Source organism: Camelus bactrianus, chromosome 12 (genome assembly GCF_048773025.1).
Source record: "Camelus bactrianus isolate YW-2024 breed Bactrian camel chromosome 12, ASM4877302v1, whole genome shotgun sequence".
In the NCBI taxonomy this organism is placed as follows: domain Eukaryota; kingdom Metazoa; phylum Chordata; class Mammalia; order Artiodactyla; family Camelidae; genus Camelus; species Camelus bactrianus.
The window spans coordinates 48,070,002-48,090,029 of NC_133550.1; the positions used below are offsets into that span (position 1 = coordinate 48,070,002).

A 20,028-nucleotide genomic window follows, 5' to 3' on the forward strand; every position below is an offset into this window, starting at 1 on the left:
TATAGATATTGCTGGGTTTTAATGGGTAAAGATAAGCTATATTGACATAGTAAAGAATGTGCCAGTTTTGGCAACATAGAAAGGCTAAATGAAAAAAGCATTTGAATTTAAATCAGTAAACTACACTGCTGGTTCTAACCAAACAGTAATCCTAAGCAGATCATCCTAACTCTTCGGGTGTTAATTTCTAGCTTGTAAAATAAAAGACTATGTTAGGAGGATTTTAAAGATACCAATCTTCCATCTCTAACATTCCATGATTCTGTCACTTAGAATTTGAGAACAGAGGAGAAATTGAGATTCAATCAAAGCCTACAATAGGTGTCAGAATAAAGAATAATTTTGACTAAGTCTAGGGGAAAAAACATGTCATGAAAGGAAAAAGAGAAGAAACTCAAAACTGAATATGACAGTTTTAATTTAGAGGGCATACTCTATTAATAGAATTAAGTTAACGGGCCTTAACTGAGTATGCGGTTTCACTTCTGGTAAATGTAGTTACTAACAAAAGGAGAATTTTGACTCTGGTTGTTGAAAAACAAGGGGAAATGGACTTTGAGCAAAAATACAGCAATTCTAGAAAGGACAGAACTAAATAGAATCCCTGTTAAATGTTGGTGACTCCAAGGCCATCACTGTGTCAAAATGTTAGCTACAGAGAAATAATATTTACATTGATAAACACAAAAAGAACTGCCAGAGAATACAGTAAGTTACTTTTAAAGTCCACAGAAAAGATGGTTAAAATGGAAGGTAATATTATGAAACACTTACTAGGTTGGAAATTTGGCCTAGTACACTTTATCTTCACTATCTCAATCCTCAAACTGACACTACCATTACAGGCACCTTATGGATGGGGAATCTGAAGCTTTCATTTAAGTAATCTGCCCAAGGTCACTCAGCTATTAAGTATCAAAGCCGTAATTTGAACCTGGGCTATCTGACTTCACACTGTACTGAGTACCCATTTAATCCAATCCCTTCACTCAAAAGGAAATTGAGGTCCACAGAAATAAAGTCACATAACTGGCTAGGAGCAATTTTAACAGTTATTTTGTGATTTGGTCTGCTAATATTTAATATATTCTTATACCTTGCTAATTGCAACTGCCACCTAGCTGAAGGTTTAATTTTTATTTGTAAAATAATATTTAGTATCTTTTAAAGTATTATTTGTATATGCTTGTAATTCACAATTTTGGATGGGCTGATACTCCTCAGTTACTGTTACTCAATCATCTTGATCCTATAAAATCAGAGAAGAATGAGAATATACTTTTAAATAGCTTTTAAGTGTACTTATAAACTACCACAATAAAAATTAATAGTCTTACGATAAAATACAGAAAAATTTAAGTTGGGACATCAATTAATCACACTTATTATTTGCTATTAATTAATATACAAATGGGAAAAAATAGTCTCATTTGATGTTCAGGATAAGCCAACTACTGGTATGCAGCATAGAGTGGTATGTTTTTCATAAAGTGTTCAAGGGAAGAGAAAATGCAAAGGACTGGAGTGGCTTTTTAAAAAGCAGCTTCAATGAACTGAGATATCAGACTAACAATAACATTCAAATTTAACTATTTTTCACACGTATTCCTTTATTTCTCCTAACCTCCAAATAAAAGAAAAAAAGGCTGAAAAAAATTATGTTTGCATATATGCACACAAGGGCTTGGGGGCAGTGGTCTTAAAGGGGTAAACAAATGAGCCATGAGAAAAATGAGTACTTGCAGGCTAAATCTAGCCAGACATTATAATCCATCACTGATCCCTAAAGGGCACCAATAATATGCAAATGTGAGAATTAGAAAACACATTCAAGGCTGTTGATAAACTTGATAGGATAATCAGCACATGCTGACAGGTTAATGAAACTGATGAACTGATAGCGCAGCTTATCTCCGGGGCCATTTTTTTTCCCTTGTCAAATGGAGGCTAATCAAAATGTACTAGGAGTTAAAGCAAACACTCAGAGGATTTCACCCATTTGATTAGGAGGTGAACTCACCCTCAGAGAAAATTATAGTTTTCATGAACAACTGAAATGACAAAACCTGGTCAGCTGACAGACCTTCACATAAAATTAAACAGAAGGCAGTCACCGTAATTATGGGAGAAATCTGGAATTGTAAATTACACTGGGATTCTCCCCTCACAAATTGTCAGAGTGCTTTTCAGAATCTGGGCAAAGCGACTCCCTCCTTCCATAATGGAAAATAAGACAAAGGACTCAGCACTGACCTCAGGGACACATTTAGCTTTTGCCGCCTGCATAGGCTGAGCGTCTGTGTAACCATATGAGACACAGATCCCAAGGCACCAGCTGAATTTTCAATCGAATTTATTTACATAAAATAATTGAATGAATTTTCTGAAATCATTAACTATCATGAATACCACATTTCCTATTAACAATAAAGATGCCATATGCAGTCTGCTGCCAAGGATGAGTCCTTTCCTAATTTAAAAAAAAAAAAAGATATTTTATTTGATAATTGTGGAAAATTGAGAAAAAGTCCTTCCCAAGTACTAACATTAAAAATAAAATGTGCCACTGTGCCTCCTTAGACAAAACTTAAGAGAAAACAATTCCTTCAATATTCATTTTGACATGAAAAACCATTAACCCAGAAAAGTTAATTCAATGGATAAATCCATATACTAGAGGCACCCGCTTTATCAACATGTATATTTCACCTGGGTGGACAGATTGATGGTAAAATGTTAGACAGTAAAAGGGGCTGTTTTAATTCATAAGACTTTAAGGGCAAAAGTACATTTAGGAAAGCTAGATTTTACCCTTTAGAAATTATACCAAAGAGAAAAGGAAACAGCAACTAAAAATACTCCAGGGTCCTCTTTAACATAAGCATTAAATCACTTCTCCGCTGCCCAGGCTAACTGGCGGCGGGATTCCCAGCGACAAGCAGTGAATCTATGAACCTCTTCCAGGTTTTTTGGGTTTTTTTCCCCCCTATTTACTGACTGGTTCCTCATTCTTTTTAAACTATTTCTAAATTTTCTCTCATTTAGGAAATAGAGAAAGTGAGTGCACTTGCTAGGCGTATATTTTCCAGTTTGGGAGGATCTGGGATTTTCTGTGTGTACTCAAAAGCTATACAGCTACTATCAAATTTCTCAAATCACTGAACACAGAAGCAGAAAATAATCCTAGAGATCTTGTAGTCACATTTAGTTTATATGCATGAGGGAGGCCTAGAAATATTAAACAACTTCACCAAGTTTAATGAAAGTGTAAGGAAAATCTGAGTTTGCACTTTGTGTTTTGGTGAAAAAGAAATATTTGAGGACAAAACAACCCTTTCTCTTCTCTCTCTTATCTGGAAACAGCAAAATTAATCATCAGCAGAACAGCTTAAACTTTAGGGATTCTTTTCAAGAGTCACATACTGAATAGGCAGTTTTCAGTGGTGTCATCATCAATTAGCTGTCGTAACAATTTATTAAAAGGCAATCACGGATCAATTGCAGGGGATGGGTAGATTATTCTGCTAGGAATTCTAGTTCTTGACCCCTTGTACCTAGAAAAATCCATACACTACCTTACATATTTTCTGACAAATAAGAGAATTAAGCTAATTTTTCCACATAGAAAAGGGAATAATCATAGTAGAATATGTACATTCTTCACAGTATTATTTTTACTCTAAAATAATACTCTGAAAAAAGCCTCTGGCGATCCAAGTCTTTATCAAGGAAAACCATACAGTTGGCTCAGTTAGTCTCATCTTTAATAAGCATCACAAATCATATATCTCAGAATATCATCTATATATGGAATCTTAAAAAAAGTGATACAAATGAATTTATTTACAAACCAGAAACAGACTTACAGACATAGAAAACAAACTATGGTTACCAAAGGGAAAGGGGCAGCAAGGAGGGATAAATTAGAAGTTTGGGATTAACATACACACACTATTATATATAAAATAGATAAACAAGGAACTACTGTATAGCACGGGGAACTATATTCAGTATCTTGTAATAACATATAATGGAAAAGCAGCTAAAAAGGAAAAGGAATATATTTGTATATGTATAACTGAATCACTTTGCTGTACACCTGAAACTAACACAAAACTGTAAATCAACTATACTTCAATAAAAATAAATTTTAATGCATCTCTACATCATAACATAGCCACTTTTAGGAATATTCTGATTAAGGAAATAGCATAACCAAAAATTATTGTGCATCTGATGAATTCATTAAAATCTATGTCTTTTTTATTCATCATTTTCAATCTCTAGAGTTTAGCTAATACTAAATACCCACATGGGTTTATGAACCCCTCAGCAACAACTCTGGGACCTGGCCAATTTGTTGAGAATCCATATGTTAACACGTTTATTAGCATCAGAGTAAGTGTGCTTTGTGAAAATTCAAATGTGACACCCAACTGTGAACAGGGTTTTGTTTTTTTTTTAAGTGATGCTTAACAATATGATTTATTAGAATTACATTTAACAGAAGCATTGGTTTTAATTTCTCCACAGGTCCCTGAAATATCATTTAAAATATGACTGCTTTACTTACCCATCATGTTGTACAAGCTTTGGGGGGCAAACTGCCTTGGCATTTTCTGAATTGCTTCCTTGTACACACTCAGAGCATCCTAATTTAAGAAACAGAAAAAGAGTACAGGGATTTTCGCTGGAAATAAAGTAATAACATCCTTGCAAAATTAAACTCTCCCATTGCTCTTTCTCAGTGGTTCATTTAGAGTAAAATAACTGAGCTGTCCTCTGATACCCTATTACCTCAATTTCATGAATAAAAATATTCAACCCGATCAGTGAAGAAGGTCATATAAAATTAGTTTAACAAGGAGTCGAATGCTACCGATGCTCTTTTCCTTTGCTATAAATTTTTCAGTTCACACAGATTATGGAATAAAAATAACTAGAAAAATTCACCCAGAGTCATTTAAATTCATAGTTACTTCGAATCAGGCAATCAAAGAGGATCTAAATAAAATATCAGGTAACCCCTCGTCTAGCTACTGAGACCGACTGAGATTATTAAATGCAATTATTTTTAAAGTAGTATCTTTATCCTTATATTGCAGTCTTGATACATTGTGTAAGAGTAAGAGGGCGTGTGGTCTGAGAGAGGCAGCAGCGGTATGAGAGAAGAAACCCATGAACGTGCAGGCAGACTTAGCGGGAGAGAGGGCGGGCGGGACTGGGCAAACCACCCAACTTCCTGTACATGAGCTTATCCCCATCACTTTTTCTCTCTTCCCAATTAAAAAAAAAAACACAATAAAATTACTTTTCACTGCAATAGGATTTTAAAAAGAATTAAAGGGGTAGGATTTAACATCAAATCACTTTCTTAATTGAGTACAAAAATGTATTTTTTAACATCAAACAACAGATATAGATAACAGTAAGAATATGTCTTGAAATGTGTCATGAAAAAAAAATCAAGGAGACAGTAAGCCAATAAGCTTGAGAAGCAATGCATGTTATTTCCCTTTCAGAAGGAGTCGCAATTACTCTGATGAATTCATAGTAAAGATCTGTTAAGTTTTGTTTAGCAGAATTCTTCTTCAAAAGAATGGCACCATGAAACTCTTTTAATGAAAACATCGATTAGCTTCTTAAAGGATCATAGTGTCCCTACAATGAGATCATAGGTAGGAAACACTGAGATGGGATCAGAGCAATGGGAAGGAATAGGGCAGAGAGAGAGGTTTCAGCCTGACCTCATAGTGTCCCTGCTCATGGTAGAGCTTCCCCAGGTTGTACAGACAGCTGGTCACCGAGCTCTTATGCGCATGCGGGTCCTTCAGGTTTTCGTCTGGGATCTCAGAACACTTAAGGAACGTGCGTCGGGCTTCTTCTGTCTTTCCTTGGTTCATAAGAATAATTCCGGTGTTTAAATATGCAGCTGAGGGGGAAAAGTGGAAATATTGGTGTAAGAAGATGATGTCCACTGTGGAAACAATAAAGCTCTCTTTACTTCAATTTAGTTTCTATGTATGATTTCTGATTTTAAAAGAAAACCAAGAAATAAATACCTCAGAAACAAATATACAAAAGAACAAGAATATAGTAAGAAGTAGAGGTGCTACTGAAAAATATATGTTTTAGTCTCTGCCTTGAAGGAGCTCAGAATATTATGAGCTTAAAATCTAGATGAACAAGTTGTATTTATTTTAGTATCTTAGAATGCTAAACAGATGTCAAAACATTAAAACTGAGAGAGATGTCGTTGTTAAGGGCTCATAATTTGATCAGCAAGTGTTCAGAAACAGAAATACCATGTTTTTTAATCTGTGAGGCTGTAGGTCACCATTTTTATGGAGAAAGAAAGAGATATTTTAAAACGATTTGACTATTACTTACAAGCCAGGGTAGGCCTGCTCCCGATAGCCAATTTGTAATAATGCAGTGCTTCTGCAAACCTGCTGTTCTCCTGCAGGAGTAACCCTCTGCATGAGGAAAATAGAAATTTGGAGACAGGACTGTATTACTATACATAAAACCACAGATTTTTATTTTATATTTCAAAAATAAAAATGGTTAGCAGGGCCATAAAAATGACCTAGTACTATAAAAATAAATTCTAAATAGAAGGAAATGATTCCTCAGGAGAGAAAATACTGGAGAGGTATCAGTTGCATTTACGTTGCATTAGAAAGTTTTAAAAAGTATTTTCAAAAAGCCCTTTACCCCCCCCACCACTGAACTTTCCCCTTTCCAGAAGTCTTTTCCCTCCCACTAGAATTACACACCACCTGGATTTCTCCTTGGAACACACACAGTTTTTCATCATTTCAGAACGGAAACTTGTCTAAGGCTGTGAGATATACATACATATATTTTATATATATATATATATATATATATATATATATATATATATATATATATATATATATATATATATAAAATTAACGTGAGATGCCTCTCTTACTAGCCATATGGCTTGAGAAATACTGGCCCATGACTGCCCAAAAGGCAAAAGGCAATCTGAGTCAGTAAGATAAAGAAAGACAGAATCTAATCAGATGCCATCAGGGAACAAAGACGGAAAATCATCCACATTATTTCCTTATTAGTTGGATTTGGTCAAATAAGCTTTGAATTTCAGAACACTGGGCAAATTTCAGTTCACTGTTTTGAGATATGCTTTTGTCTACGAACCCTCAGACTCCACGGGCCTCTCCAGGAGGTTCCTTTGGCAGTGAGGGACCATGTGGATTATTCCAGCATTTCCAAGCCCTGCCCTCCTGACCTCAATGAGAATTATAATCATATCTATGAAAATGCAGTGTCAAGAAATTGGACTAAATTCCAAAAGCAATCATGGAGGGCTTTCTGGTCTATCACTATTCTCTTACAATCAGCACATGTCTTCCAGACATTTGGCACCTCTCTTGGGCCTGAGGACTGCTGTCATCAACCTCAAATTGCAGATTCCACTTGCCAGCTTCCAAGGCCTTTGAGAGGCTGGTAAAATGCAGGTTTGTGAAATGAGAAGGCTATGGGCAAAAACTTGTCATTTTGTAGAGTATTTTAAAAATACTCAGCTTATTATTTAATGGGCATGATTGAAAAATAATGAAGTAAATCATTTGTAAATTAAAGTTTGCTCACTTGTGTCATTAGCATATATTCACCTCATTATTCCTAATATTTGTTAAAAGAGCCATTTGAACAGATGAAACCATTCCAAAACTCATGAACACTAGCATGTATACAGAAATGTACATGTCTATAAGCATTTCTGAGCAACAATTTGATTAGGAAATTGATATGCTTCACTATTAAATGCACTTTTCAGTTGCTGGGAACAAGGGAGAATGTAGGTTCCTGCAGTATTCAAGAGCATGTGAACTTTTTTTTTAAATTGCAGTTTACAATGTTGTGTCAATTTCTGGTGTACAGCATAATGTTTCAGTCATACATGTACATACATATATTCATTTCCATATTCTTTTTCATTATAGGTTACTACAAGATATTGAATATAGTTCCCTGTGCTATACAGAAAAATCTTGTTTATCTATTTTATATATAGTAGTTAGTATCTGAAAATCTCAAACTCCCACTTTATCCCTCCCCTCCTATCCCCCCTGGTAACCATAAGTTTGTTTTCTATGCCTGTGAGTCTGTTTCTGTTTTATAAATAAGTTCATTTGTGCCTTTTCTTTCTTTTTTTTTTTTTTTTTTTTTTTTTTTTAGATTCTACATAGAGTGATAATCACGTGGCATTCTTTTTCTTTCTGGCTTACTTCACTCAGAATGATGATCTCCAGGTCCATCTGTGTTGCTGCAAATGGCATTATTTTATTCTTTTTATGGCTGAGTAGTATTCCATCATATAAATATACCACAGCGTCTTTATCCAGTTATCTGTTGATGGACATTTAGGTTGTTTCCATGTCTTGGCTATTGTATATAGTGCTGCTATGAACATTGGGATGCATGTGTCTTTTCGAAATGCAGTTCCCTCTGGAGGGAATTCTAATTCGTAAAGATACAACTGTCTTTAAAAGCAAGTAAAACTGATAAAGAGAATACTCACACACTTTACAAAAAAGGAATAATATGCTTTATAAAAATAATTTTGACAAAAGCTCTCCAGTGACCTAAGCTCATATACATCATTTCATTTCAGAAACTTATCTACAACCTTAATTGTCTTTATCACGTTCCTGTGTACATACGTCCAATGACTCAAATCTCATTTGCCCCTAAATCTAGTTTAGGCTCTTTTTTGGAATTCTGCTGAAATGTTATCATCAAATTTCCTCTAACTATCAAAACCCCCAAATAGTACGAACCACCCAATCAACTGTAGCACTTCTGACTGTTAAACCCATCTTCCTTCCTGAAACTCCATTTCCTCCGCTTCTGGGGAACCAGTCTCCCCTAGTTCTCTATCCCTGGGACCATACTTCAGAGAATGAAGAAAAGTGTGTATATTCCTTTAAAAGAAGCTGGCATCTCACAGGACTTTGTATTTTTCTCCTTTTCTTGGTAAATACTGTCCCCACAGGACAGCATGCATACCTGCTGCTCATATGTTGACTGTTGTCAGTTCTCAAATAGCAATCTCTCTCCCGACACCCAGAACTGTTGAAAATTCAGCAGCTTACCGAGCCCCGTCAATCTAGGGGCTCACTGGCATTTCAGAATCAACCCATTCAAAAATTGAAAACAGTATCTCCCACTGCAATTCTTCTTTTCCCTCAACAGAGGCACTGAGGATAGAACCCAGGACCTCGTGCAGGCCAAGCACGTGCTCTACCACTGAGCTACACCCCACCCTCCTCCCACTCAAAATTAACTAAAGAGATACATGAAATAGATTTTAAAAAGTCTCCTCAGCCATCAGCACTATCATTCACTCCAGTTGTTAAAAATCAGAAACCTGGTAATCACTCTTGACTTCTCACTTATCCTCACCATTCCAGGTTTAAAAAAGTCTTGAAAGCCTACCAGCTCTTATTTTCTAAGGCTCTTTACTCTGCCCCTCAAGGTTCACTTTTATGCCCTTTTTATCTTTTCTGCCGCCTAAATAACAGCAATAGCCCACTAATTAGTCTCGCATAATTACATTTCTAAAGGGCAAATATGCTGCTAGGCCAGGCAGAAAGAACAGGACATGAGCACGAATCTTTGACAGTATGCCTAAAGACCAAAAACCTTGAAAATGATGTATTCAGCCTCACGGGCTCCCCACTGCTGATGTATTACAGTTCCGTCATTCTCCAACTCAAAATATAGCATGGGAGCCACATCTCGACAATCCTGTCCAGCCCGCCCCATTCTTTGGAAGAAACTAGTCACACTGAGGGATGCAGCAGCCAAGTCTCCAGGATTATTTATCAAGTGGCCCTTTGAGTTAGAGACCATCATCTTCTGCCTGTATCATCTGAATAAAGTTAGCAATGCAGTGAGTCCAAGTTAGATGGCTATTGTGACTGATTTCTCATGGCTAAGGGTTTAATTGAGCATCAACTATGCCCTAGTATGCATGCAGCAATAGGAACCAGACAAATGCACTCGCCTGTGGATGCACAATCTATTGAGAAAGACAAATAAGAAAATAAATGGTGCAGAAAATTACTATGACAGAGGACAGAGTAGCAACACCACTCCAGCTCAGAAATGGACGAGGGGAGGTTCAGAGTCCAAGTGACATTGGCAGAGGCTCGAAGGTAAGGAGCAGTTAGCCGGCAGTAAAAAGTGTCATCATCACTCTAAGGTATCAGGAAGAAAGAGTGATCCACAGAGAATTCACCGACTAACTCTAGGTTTTATGGTTAATAAGAGGCAAAGCCAGGACTGGAACACAGTTTCTCTGATCCTAAATCCCACGCTCTTTCTAAAAGGGGAAAAAAAAAAAAAAAGAGAGAGAGAGAAAGAGAAGATAATTCAATTCTAGATACATGTACACTAGGCTACGTTTCCTTTGGTCTCAAACTCTCCAGATTTCATATAACATAAACTTGAACTGATACTCTGAAAAGGAATGAAACGTCATTTTGGCAGTTCAGGATGAACTGGGGTCAATTCTGGTGCTGTAACAATGAAGCTTCTCTTACCACTGCTTTCCACATTTATAGAATTCATTCTTCATTTTACTGAAGATTTGATAGAGGGATAGAAACCCTTCACATCATAATTTATGGTGATGATGATAATGATGATGATGACGGTAGCTAAATGTATTTGACACTTACAATGTTACGTATATTACCTTACACTTACACATACTAACTTAATTTGTACTTATCAATAATCTTATGAAATAGGTGATTATTACTAGTCCCGTTTTAAGGATAATGAACCTGGGGCAAGAAAAAGTTCAGTAACATACCAAAGGGCACACAACTAGCATGAATTGTGCTACAATTCAAGCCCAGAAGTCCAAGTACAAAGGAGGAGCTGTATTTTAATAAAGCCTTCACAGCAAAGCCTTTTCCACAGCTGTTTAAAATTGATGGCATAGTTTGTTTACATGCTGATCGTATCAACAAAATTTCTGGTTTCTATGTATGTTAAAAACAAAAACACATTTTAATATACTCTCAAGCCAGAATCTAATGAGAAAAAAATTGTATTCATATTACGTGAAGTTGCTTTACAATAAGGAAACTGACCCATAATATACACTGATGTGAAGTTAAAGTGTCTTTTGGGGGAGAAATTTAAAAAAATGCTACTGATCTCTAAATAACAAGCAGCAGGATTACTTTTATACGTCTGTGTGTCCTTGGCTATATGATAGTATTTTTAATAGAAGAAAATATTTTACTTATCATATTTCTCCTTCAGTGATTTATCTTTCAGAAACACAGTCACTGAAATTAAGCAGCCAATCAAGAAGGACATAAATTGGGGAAACAAAGCATAAATACTTGTCATAGTCAAAGGAAGACAACACATATGGATATACAAAGTACTGTTCACTCTAAAACTTAAATTCTAGGAGACCACTTTACTTCAGGAAAGAAACAATAAAATTCTCTCCCTCAAATCCTTTCTGCTTTTTTTTTTCACCTGAGTTTGATCACACGTTCTAGGAACGGCCAGTGAGTGCGCAGAATTTCTTATCCTGTGAGAGTGCTCCCCTAACAACCCTGTCTTTGTCTAAAATGCCATTTAAAAGAATCACCATAATCTAGACACTTGATAAATGGAAACCAGTCAAACCCGTGGTAACAGTGGATTGGACAGAATTAGATGCAAACATTAAGTGCAAAAAGGCATACAAATCCCCAGCTGATACTAAATATTTACAGAGACAGAAGAGGAACATTTTTTTAGCCCAGTTGTTTCTCAACCAGGGGCAATTTTGCCCCCAGGGGACACTGGACAACTTTTGAGAACAATTCTGATTGTCACTAGGGAATGGATGCTACTGGGTAGAGACCAGGTACACCACTGAATATGTAAACATGTTAGAAGATAGCTCTCAAATCACAAAATGTCAATAGTGCTGAGGTTAAGAAACCACATTTAACATTTCATATGTACTATGGGCAACACATTTTTTGGGAACATAAGGTCCTCATGTCCCTGACAATCACATACACAAACTATGTAAAGATTAGAAAATGTAAGAAAGCAAACTACAGGGAATAAATTTTTTTTTAATAAAAATCTAATCTATCATTATTACCACTGACTGTTCTCCTTTAAATAGGCAAAAAAAATTTTTTCTAAAAATTAAAAAAAAAGCATGCCCTCCCCCACCTCAGTCAGTACAACCAAACAAAACATCAGCGGCTCTTCATAGAAGACTGCCCTTCATACAGAACTGTCAAAAAAGCTACGTATCTTCGAGTAAAGCTACCCTTCGCCTCAGGTTCTAACAAAGGACTTTAAAAATGATTGAAATCTGACATATTCAAAAGTTGGTATTGATAAAGCACATCAGAAGATTAAAAAGTATACTTTTCAAGAATACATATTGATTGCAGTTACTAAGCCAATGTTTACACAGAACGTGGGTAACAGAGGATGTGGTTTTACATAGAGTCATGTGCCTTTAAAACTAAGGAAATACTATAGGATAGTAGCTTTCTTTCCTTTTCTGATTCCACTAAAGCATAATTTGTGGTACTCCTACAAAATATTACACATTGAGAAAAAAATTACCAAACAATAAATACATAGTTTTTGAATGAACTATCTCATGGTGAAGACGGACAAGTAAACTTTCACAGTATAGTGTAAATTAAGCATCAAATGTTTGGGGAACCCACAAAAGGGATACCTTTCCAAGATGACAGGTCAGGTGAGATTCCTAGAGAAGTCAAGCATGCATGGAGTGGAGTTCCGGGCAGATCAAGCTTCCAAGTGCATGAAAAATCAAAGTTACAGAGGATTGCATTTTGATCTACCAATAGCAACAATGACAGCTTCATGGGAACTAAATGACAATCTACGTAGGAAGCAGTATGCAAACTGAAAAGCTGAGGCAACTTAAATTATGATTATATTATTGAGAATATTTCAGTAATAAGCAGTTTGGCTACTCCCTGGGCAAAAATTCTTAGTAATCCAAATAAATCAGATAGCTTAATGCTTACAGGCAATGGTACACAAAATAATTTATAATCACCAAGGTCAAATTACTAACAAAAACATCATGTTCATTTTAAATTGAGGCTTTTTTTCTGAATTTCATTTTGTTTGATTATCCTTTAACACATACAGGTACTTAGAAACTAAGATTTCTTTCCTGAGAGATAAAATATTATGTATTTTATTTTTTTATATTATGTATTTTAATGTTCAATTTTTTTCCAAGGTATTTATGTCTTTGGAATTTCCCAACTGAAATTAATTAGCACTGGTTTGGCATCATATTTGAAATTCACATTCATCCAAATTTCCTAATCAAATTTGCTAATTTAGCTAATGACTCTAATAATGAGATTTTATATAATTTAATTGTGAAATGGCATTACAGTTGCATTTCTTCTGTTATTCCAAGATTTATGCTTAGTTTAGGCTAAGTTTATAACAGGGTATTTTTAAAATCTCTATTATCAAACAGAAGTGATAATTAATAGCATGTCACACTCATAACACAAAAATGCCCTCAAATCTTGCTTAATAAAATGGGTATCAGGCAAAAATCTCAAGTGACTATCCCAGTGGTAAATAGAATCAAAGTCCTTTTTTAAAGTGAAAACTGTAAATGAAATAAGTTACTACTGTTGGAATCAACTGCAGTAATTCCAAAGTTCAGAGTAACACAAGAGCTTAGAAAGCAAGTACCTAATATGCACCAGCCATTGAATAGGAACAAAGAATGCTGACCAATCAGGTTGGTGATCTTGGTCATGTGACTAAATTCTGTCCAACGAAATGAAAGCACAGTGGTCCGAGCACCTTCAGGAAAAATCCTTAAAGTGCAAGGAGCATGTTCTCCCTTACTTTTCCTCTGTTCTGACTATAAGGTGGAAGCCCTGTTCTGAGGATGGTGGAGAACAAACTGAATGGAGTCCAGGAAACTGAGCCTTTATAACAACTTTCCTATGATCCCAGGAATGCACACTTCTGGACTTCTTTTTATAAGACAGAGAATGCAACTTTAACTAGTTTAAAGTTCATATTATTTGGGATTTCTCATCACTTACAAACCAACCTCTTCCCTACTGATAAGAAAGCACATGTATTGTTGTTTTGTTTGTTTTTAGCTATATAAATTCATAAAAAATGTAATACCAAGTATGACTCTTACAGAGAATTTTAAGGAAAACTTATTTTAATTATATTTGAATGAATACAAAGTATGAGTTGTCTGGTTTTCAGTGATAACCAGCCCAGGTAATTGCCAAGTGTGAAATTTGCAATTAAAATATTCAATTAAACTTATATAATTTAAGAGCATAATAGGTGCATGAAATTGGAACTCTTATTAAATTAAATGCCTAGACATCAGAGTGGTCAGAGTTATCACTGTTTTCCCAAAAGAGTAATGACATTAGTAGCATTTTTTTTAAATAAAAGCATTTTAATTAATCTTCTCAATCCCCAAATAACTAGAAAAAAGGGAAACTCACAGGAATTATCAAGTGAAATAGAAATAGGTAGGATTTTCATCTCAGAAAAAAGGTTCAGTGAGATGTAAGTGATTGAATTTGAGCTCCACAGGAGATACCAGAGAAAAAATTATATAAATTTTCTGGTCTCACCTGGCACTTCTATGGCCTTCAGGTCACCCTAGGATAATAGACTTTGTATTTGAGAACCAAGCAAAAGAATTCTCTCTACTTATATTTTTTTTTCTCAGATCATAAGCTCATCTGTCCTCTCCTTTCCCTTTTTTTGAACTAGACTATTTCAATTTAATAGGTAAAAATGACATTTTTACAAAGAGGGTTTGGGGCAGAAAAATACTAAGAGAGGAAGGAAATGTATTTTAAATAGTTAACTTTTTACAGAAAACACAATATTTTAATTTATTAGAATAATAATACATGTGCTACAAAAAGTGTAATTTAATTGGATACTTATTTTAAATGACTGCTAAGTCATTATACATAATTATTATACACTGTATGTACTGTGAGCAAAATCAAAAGATGTCACTTCTTGAAAAGGTTAAATTCCACGGGGCAGGGTAACGAGCAAAATTGCTTCCCAGCTCTGTACTTTTATTGCACGAAGAAGAGTGGAAATGGAGATGCAGAAATAGACAACAACCATGTGACATAAACTAGACAGCTGTGCACACGTGATTCTATTACATAGCTCCCCAAAGCTGAAACCTGCTTCACTGGGTGGCACTTTTAAGTGTCACAGAACTGCCAAGTAGGTTACAGAAAATACAGTTAAGCCTCCTCTCTGGTATCTTTCTTTTGACAGAGACCTGTTTATTTATTCTAAATTGAATTTTGTTTAGACTTTGACAGGTGAATAAAGTACAGTAATAACATCCTACTTCATAAAGATGCTTCTTAAAAATTCTAAGCTGTCAAATATGGGGCAGTAGGCATCCAATCAAAAAACTGGTTGTGTATTTCCAATGCATTACTAAAAACTCTATCAATTAATATCAGGGAGGAAATGAACAAGTTGTAGCTTTTATTTACCTTTTTCATTTTAAAATTAGCTTTTGCTTAGGGTCTAAAGAAGAAGTATATTCTCACTATAGTACAATGTCTGAAAAATAGGTGAAGACATAGAGCATTCACTACAAAGGTGCTTCTCCTGAGTTAGAACCTGGACTATGACATCTAAATAAGCCTTTATCTCATATAAGCCCATTTCTACTCTGAAACAGGTCTTGAACAAAAGGCTTCACAACAATTATCTTGTGTAATTCTCTCAATAATACTGTAATGGTATAACTCCCATTTTACAAATAAGGAGTCCCAAAATCAGAATGGTTACTCAAATTCACGTAGCTAATTATTGTTGGATCTAGGAGTCACAGACTACACTGTATATTAATACATGCATAATTCACTTTACAGGTGTCTTCTGAATGTATAATTAAGGCTATATTTTCCTCTACATGTCATACAATAATAATAGGTGTGAATATACCTTCCTAATTAAAAAATTGTACTTAATAGGAAGTAAGACAGAGAATTAATACCGAGTGGTTTTATGATAGTTTTCTACATTATTTCTTTTCACCTTTAAAATTAGCAGTTTAAAATAGTATTACTCTTTTCACTTTAGAGATATGAAAACATCAGAGAGAGAGTTAAACAACTTGCCCATGGTAACAACAAATGGAAAGTCTGAAGATGAGATTCAAATTCAGAGCTGCCAGGCTTCACACCACAGTCTTCCCACGACCCCACACTGATCCATTGGAAACATGTGCCTATTCTTTGTTGAAACTTTAATAATTGCCCCCTCTCTCCTGCTTATAGAGCCAGTGCTGTTTCATTTTTGGTATCAATAAACTTCTTTCTTTCCAGATTCATACAATATATAAACATCTTGGATTTGCTTCAAAGGTGGATAAACTACAGCCTCCAACTGCCTCCAGTTGCCAATCAGCTTCACCAAGAAATGCATCCTAACCAATACACTGAGAGTAATAGCTAATTTTATGCGTCATTTTCACTGGATCCTAGGATGCCCAGATAATCTGGTTACACATTATTTCTGAGTGTGTCTGTGAGGATGCTTCAGGAAGATTAGCACTGTATTCGGCAGACTGAGCAAAGCAGGTTGCCTTTCTCAATGTGGGTGGGCGTCACCCAATCTGCTGAGGGTCTGGAGAGAGTCAAAAAAAAAAAAAAAAAAAAAGAGAGAGAGAATGGGAAGATTTGCTTTCTCTCTCCCTGGGCTGGAACACTGATCTCTGCCTTCAGATCTCCTGGTTCTCAGGTCAACAGACTCAGCCTGGAATTTACACCAGGTTCGCAGGCCTCTGAACCACATCACCATCCTTCCTGGGTCTCCAGCTTACAGAGGGCAGCTCGTCGGACTCCTCAACCTTCATAATTGCATGAATCAGTGCCTTATAATAAATTTCTTTACTGTATATACATACTATTGGTTCTGTTCCTTGGGGAGTCTGATTAACACATCTCATAAAGGGGTTTTTCTTTGTGTTCAGGGCCTACTTCTCTTAGTGGAAATGTTTACCAGTGAGTGTAGGCAATATCCCCGCGCAGGCATAGCTGTGAGTAGTTAGAATCAGAATAAGATTAACACCTAAAAACTCTCTAGCCTTTATTATACAATTATATCAAGCTTCCAGGCATTTTATTTAATCCTTGCTATAACTCTAGGCAGCATCATAACACAGTCTTGCAGATGAAGTATAAGGATTAAGCAATTTGAACAAGGTCCATCACAGGACCAATAAATGGGAGATTTGAATCCAAGCCTGTTTACTGACAAAATTGATGCTCTTAAATATTTCACAAAGCTGCCTCCGTGTTACAAAGAGTTAAAATTTTTTAAAGACAAAATTTTTTCCCTCTTCCCCACTCTATTCCTCCCCCCATGAAAACAAATACTATTCAGGTAGGTCTATATGTATTTCCTGGGATCATAGTCAAATCTCTTTCAAATATTTCCTCCGCCTCCAGGAGAATTTTGTGATATAAAACAAACAAACTTAAGAACTAAAATGCACCTAACACAAATTAAAGGCATTAACCACCAATGATTGAACTTCAAACCCATACACAGACTTACTATTTATTCTTTGCTATTTACAGGGGCTATCCACTATGGACAACTAATTATTATGTAATGTTTTGAAGGATAAATATTTATCAGTTGGATGAGGTACCATCACTGTGGAGGAAATTCACACTGGGATACAGGCTTAGGGCAAAGCCTGACCTGCTCAATGTAAGTCAGTGTAATTAGACTGCTGATTTGTTCATTCATTCATTCAAAACACATTTCGAAAGTACCATTACAGAGATTTAATGACTAGCTGAAAAGAGTGACAATTAAAAAGCAGGAACAAAGTTGTGTACAGGTCATGACACAGTATGATGCACCATGGAAATCTGTAGCAAGAAAACCTAACAAACTAGTTTGTTCAGGCACTTGGGGTGGGGGAGGGGGTGCAGGGGAAGAACATTTGTGACTTCTGCAGGAATCAACATACTAAAAAAAAATTACAAAAAAAAAAGCTTCAGGGTCTGATTCCATCATAGATATGGCTATAATTTGGGTTAGACATGCTCCCATGGGCATATAGTGATTTAGTGCAGTGTACTCACTTTAAACATAAATGTTCAACAAAGTGGGTGTTTTCTTTGTCCCTTAACAGCAGGGCTCTAACAAAAGTCTGCTGTTGAAGCAATAAATTATGAAAGGGGGAAAAGGGATCATGTATCTCACAGACCAGCAGGAATAGGTGTTAGGTCATACCAGCAGTTTCTAACTTAAGAACGAGCAAGAGGAGTTCCAATATGAAAGTGTGTGTCTATCTCTTTTGGCTTGGAATCAATTTTACAACCTAGAAACAATTCACGCAGACATCCAGAAGTACTTGAGGAATTGAAGGAAAACACCATTTCTAACAATGTTCCTGAAATGGCCTTTGCAGGTTTAATTTTGGTGCTGAGAAGGGCTGCCCCTTCACCCAGCTCCAGGGTCAAGGAGAGCAAGGATCTTTTTGTGGCAGGAGTCATCATTTACAGGTTCTGGCAGCAGGAGAAGGAGGTGAATTAGTGGCTGGAGACGGGGAAAAAGCTGGAGGGGTGCCAAAAGACGCAAATGGAATGATAGGAGGTTGGAGATTGAGGTGCTCAGTGAAGAGAAAATTGGTGAATGCTTTCAGCAGCACTAGCTTTTCCTTTTCTTATCTTTTCTGTTCACTCCACCCTCATGTTTTATGAAGGTACCGGTCTTGCCCAGAGAAACTTCTCACCCCTGAATGCTTCCCATTAGTTTTTTTTTTTTTCTTTTTTTTAGGACAGAGTCTAGAAATTGGCCAGCTTGTTTCTTTCCTTGATATCAGCTGCTGCTTTTGATTAAAGTTCCATTCTCTTTTCCAACCTTAAGTTTTAGGAGATTGAGCACACGATTTGCATCCCAGGATTGCACCCATCCCTAAATCTGGTCTTTGAAGATTTGGAGATTTTTCTAAAGATACTTACTTCAATAGGCAAAGATAGAGGGGATACACACACACACACACACACACACACGATAATTAAAACCAACAAACCAAAGGCTAGTCATAGAATATAAATGATGTTAAAAATTGGATTACCTCTAGATTTCAAGACAGCTTAGATTATTCCCCTAATCTGGACTTCCTTTTTTTTTTTAATTGAATTATAGTTGATTTATAATGTTTTGTTAGTTTGTCCTGTATAGCATATTGATTCAGTTATACACACTCACATATATACATATATATATATACTCTTTTTCATATTCTTTATCATTACAGGCTATTAGAAGAAACTGAATGTAGTTCCCTGTGCTATATAGTATGACCTTGTTGTTTATCTATTTTATACACAGTAGTTAGTATCTGAAAATCCCATATTCCTCTTCTCTGAGAAAGTGCCTGCCTATCATTTTTGGAGCTGGTCATCACCAGATGTGGTTCTACTGACCGCTGGACCTAGTTCTTCTTCTCTAGGTGATTGGTGATCATTTCCCCACACTGTCTTCCTTATATCAGAACAAGATAGGATCATTCCTCCCTCCTGCCTCTCATCCAGCCCCTATCTAGTCATTTCCAACAACCAGGGCGCCTGAGGCCAAAGTCAATGTATGGACACTATAACTGAAAGCAATGGAGGAGTAAAGAGAAAAGGCACCCTTAGTACTCTTTGATTCCACAGAGGTCAACAGGCGCAGAGGGAAAAAGAAAAGGCAGGGGGGCAAGTCTCTAAAATAATCCATGATGCACCCGTCACACATGAAGAGTTTAAGGAAAGTGGATGTACCTAAATCATGGACAGCAGGTACATAGATACATCTATCAAATATTTATCAAGCTTTTACTGTGAGCTAAGCACCATGCTAAGCACTTAGGATCTATATAAAAGCCCTGTCTTCTGGGAGCTT

At 36.0% G+C, this 20,028-nt stretch overlaps 1 protein-coding gene across 2 annotated transcripts in view; it reads right to left on the minus strand.

The window, feature by feature from the left end:
- TMTC2 (transmembrane O-mannosyltransferase targeting cadherins 2) overlaps nucleotides 1-20,028 on the minus strand; it is a 481,591-nt gene that overhangs the window by 117,597 nt on the left and 343,966 nt on the right. For both annotated transcript variants that reach the window (XM_045519407.2, XM_010958805.3), the window contains 3 exons: nucleotides 6,391-6,476; nucleotides 5,748-5,932; nucleotides 4,574-4,652 (listed from right to left, as the gene is read on the minus strand). In XM_045519407.2, coding sequence (XP_045375363.1) covers nucleotides 4,574-4,652; nucleotides 5,748-5,932; nucleotides 6,391-6,476 — 350 coding nt within the window. The remainder of the gene's footprint in view (nucleotides 1-4,573; nucleotides 4,653-5,747; nucleotides 5,933-6,390; nucleotides 6,477-20,028) is intronic.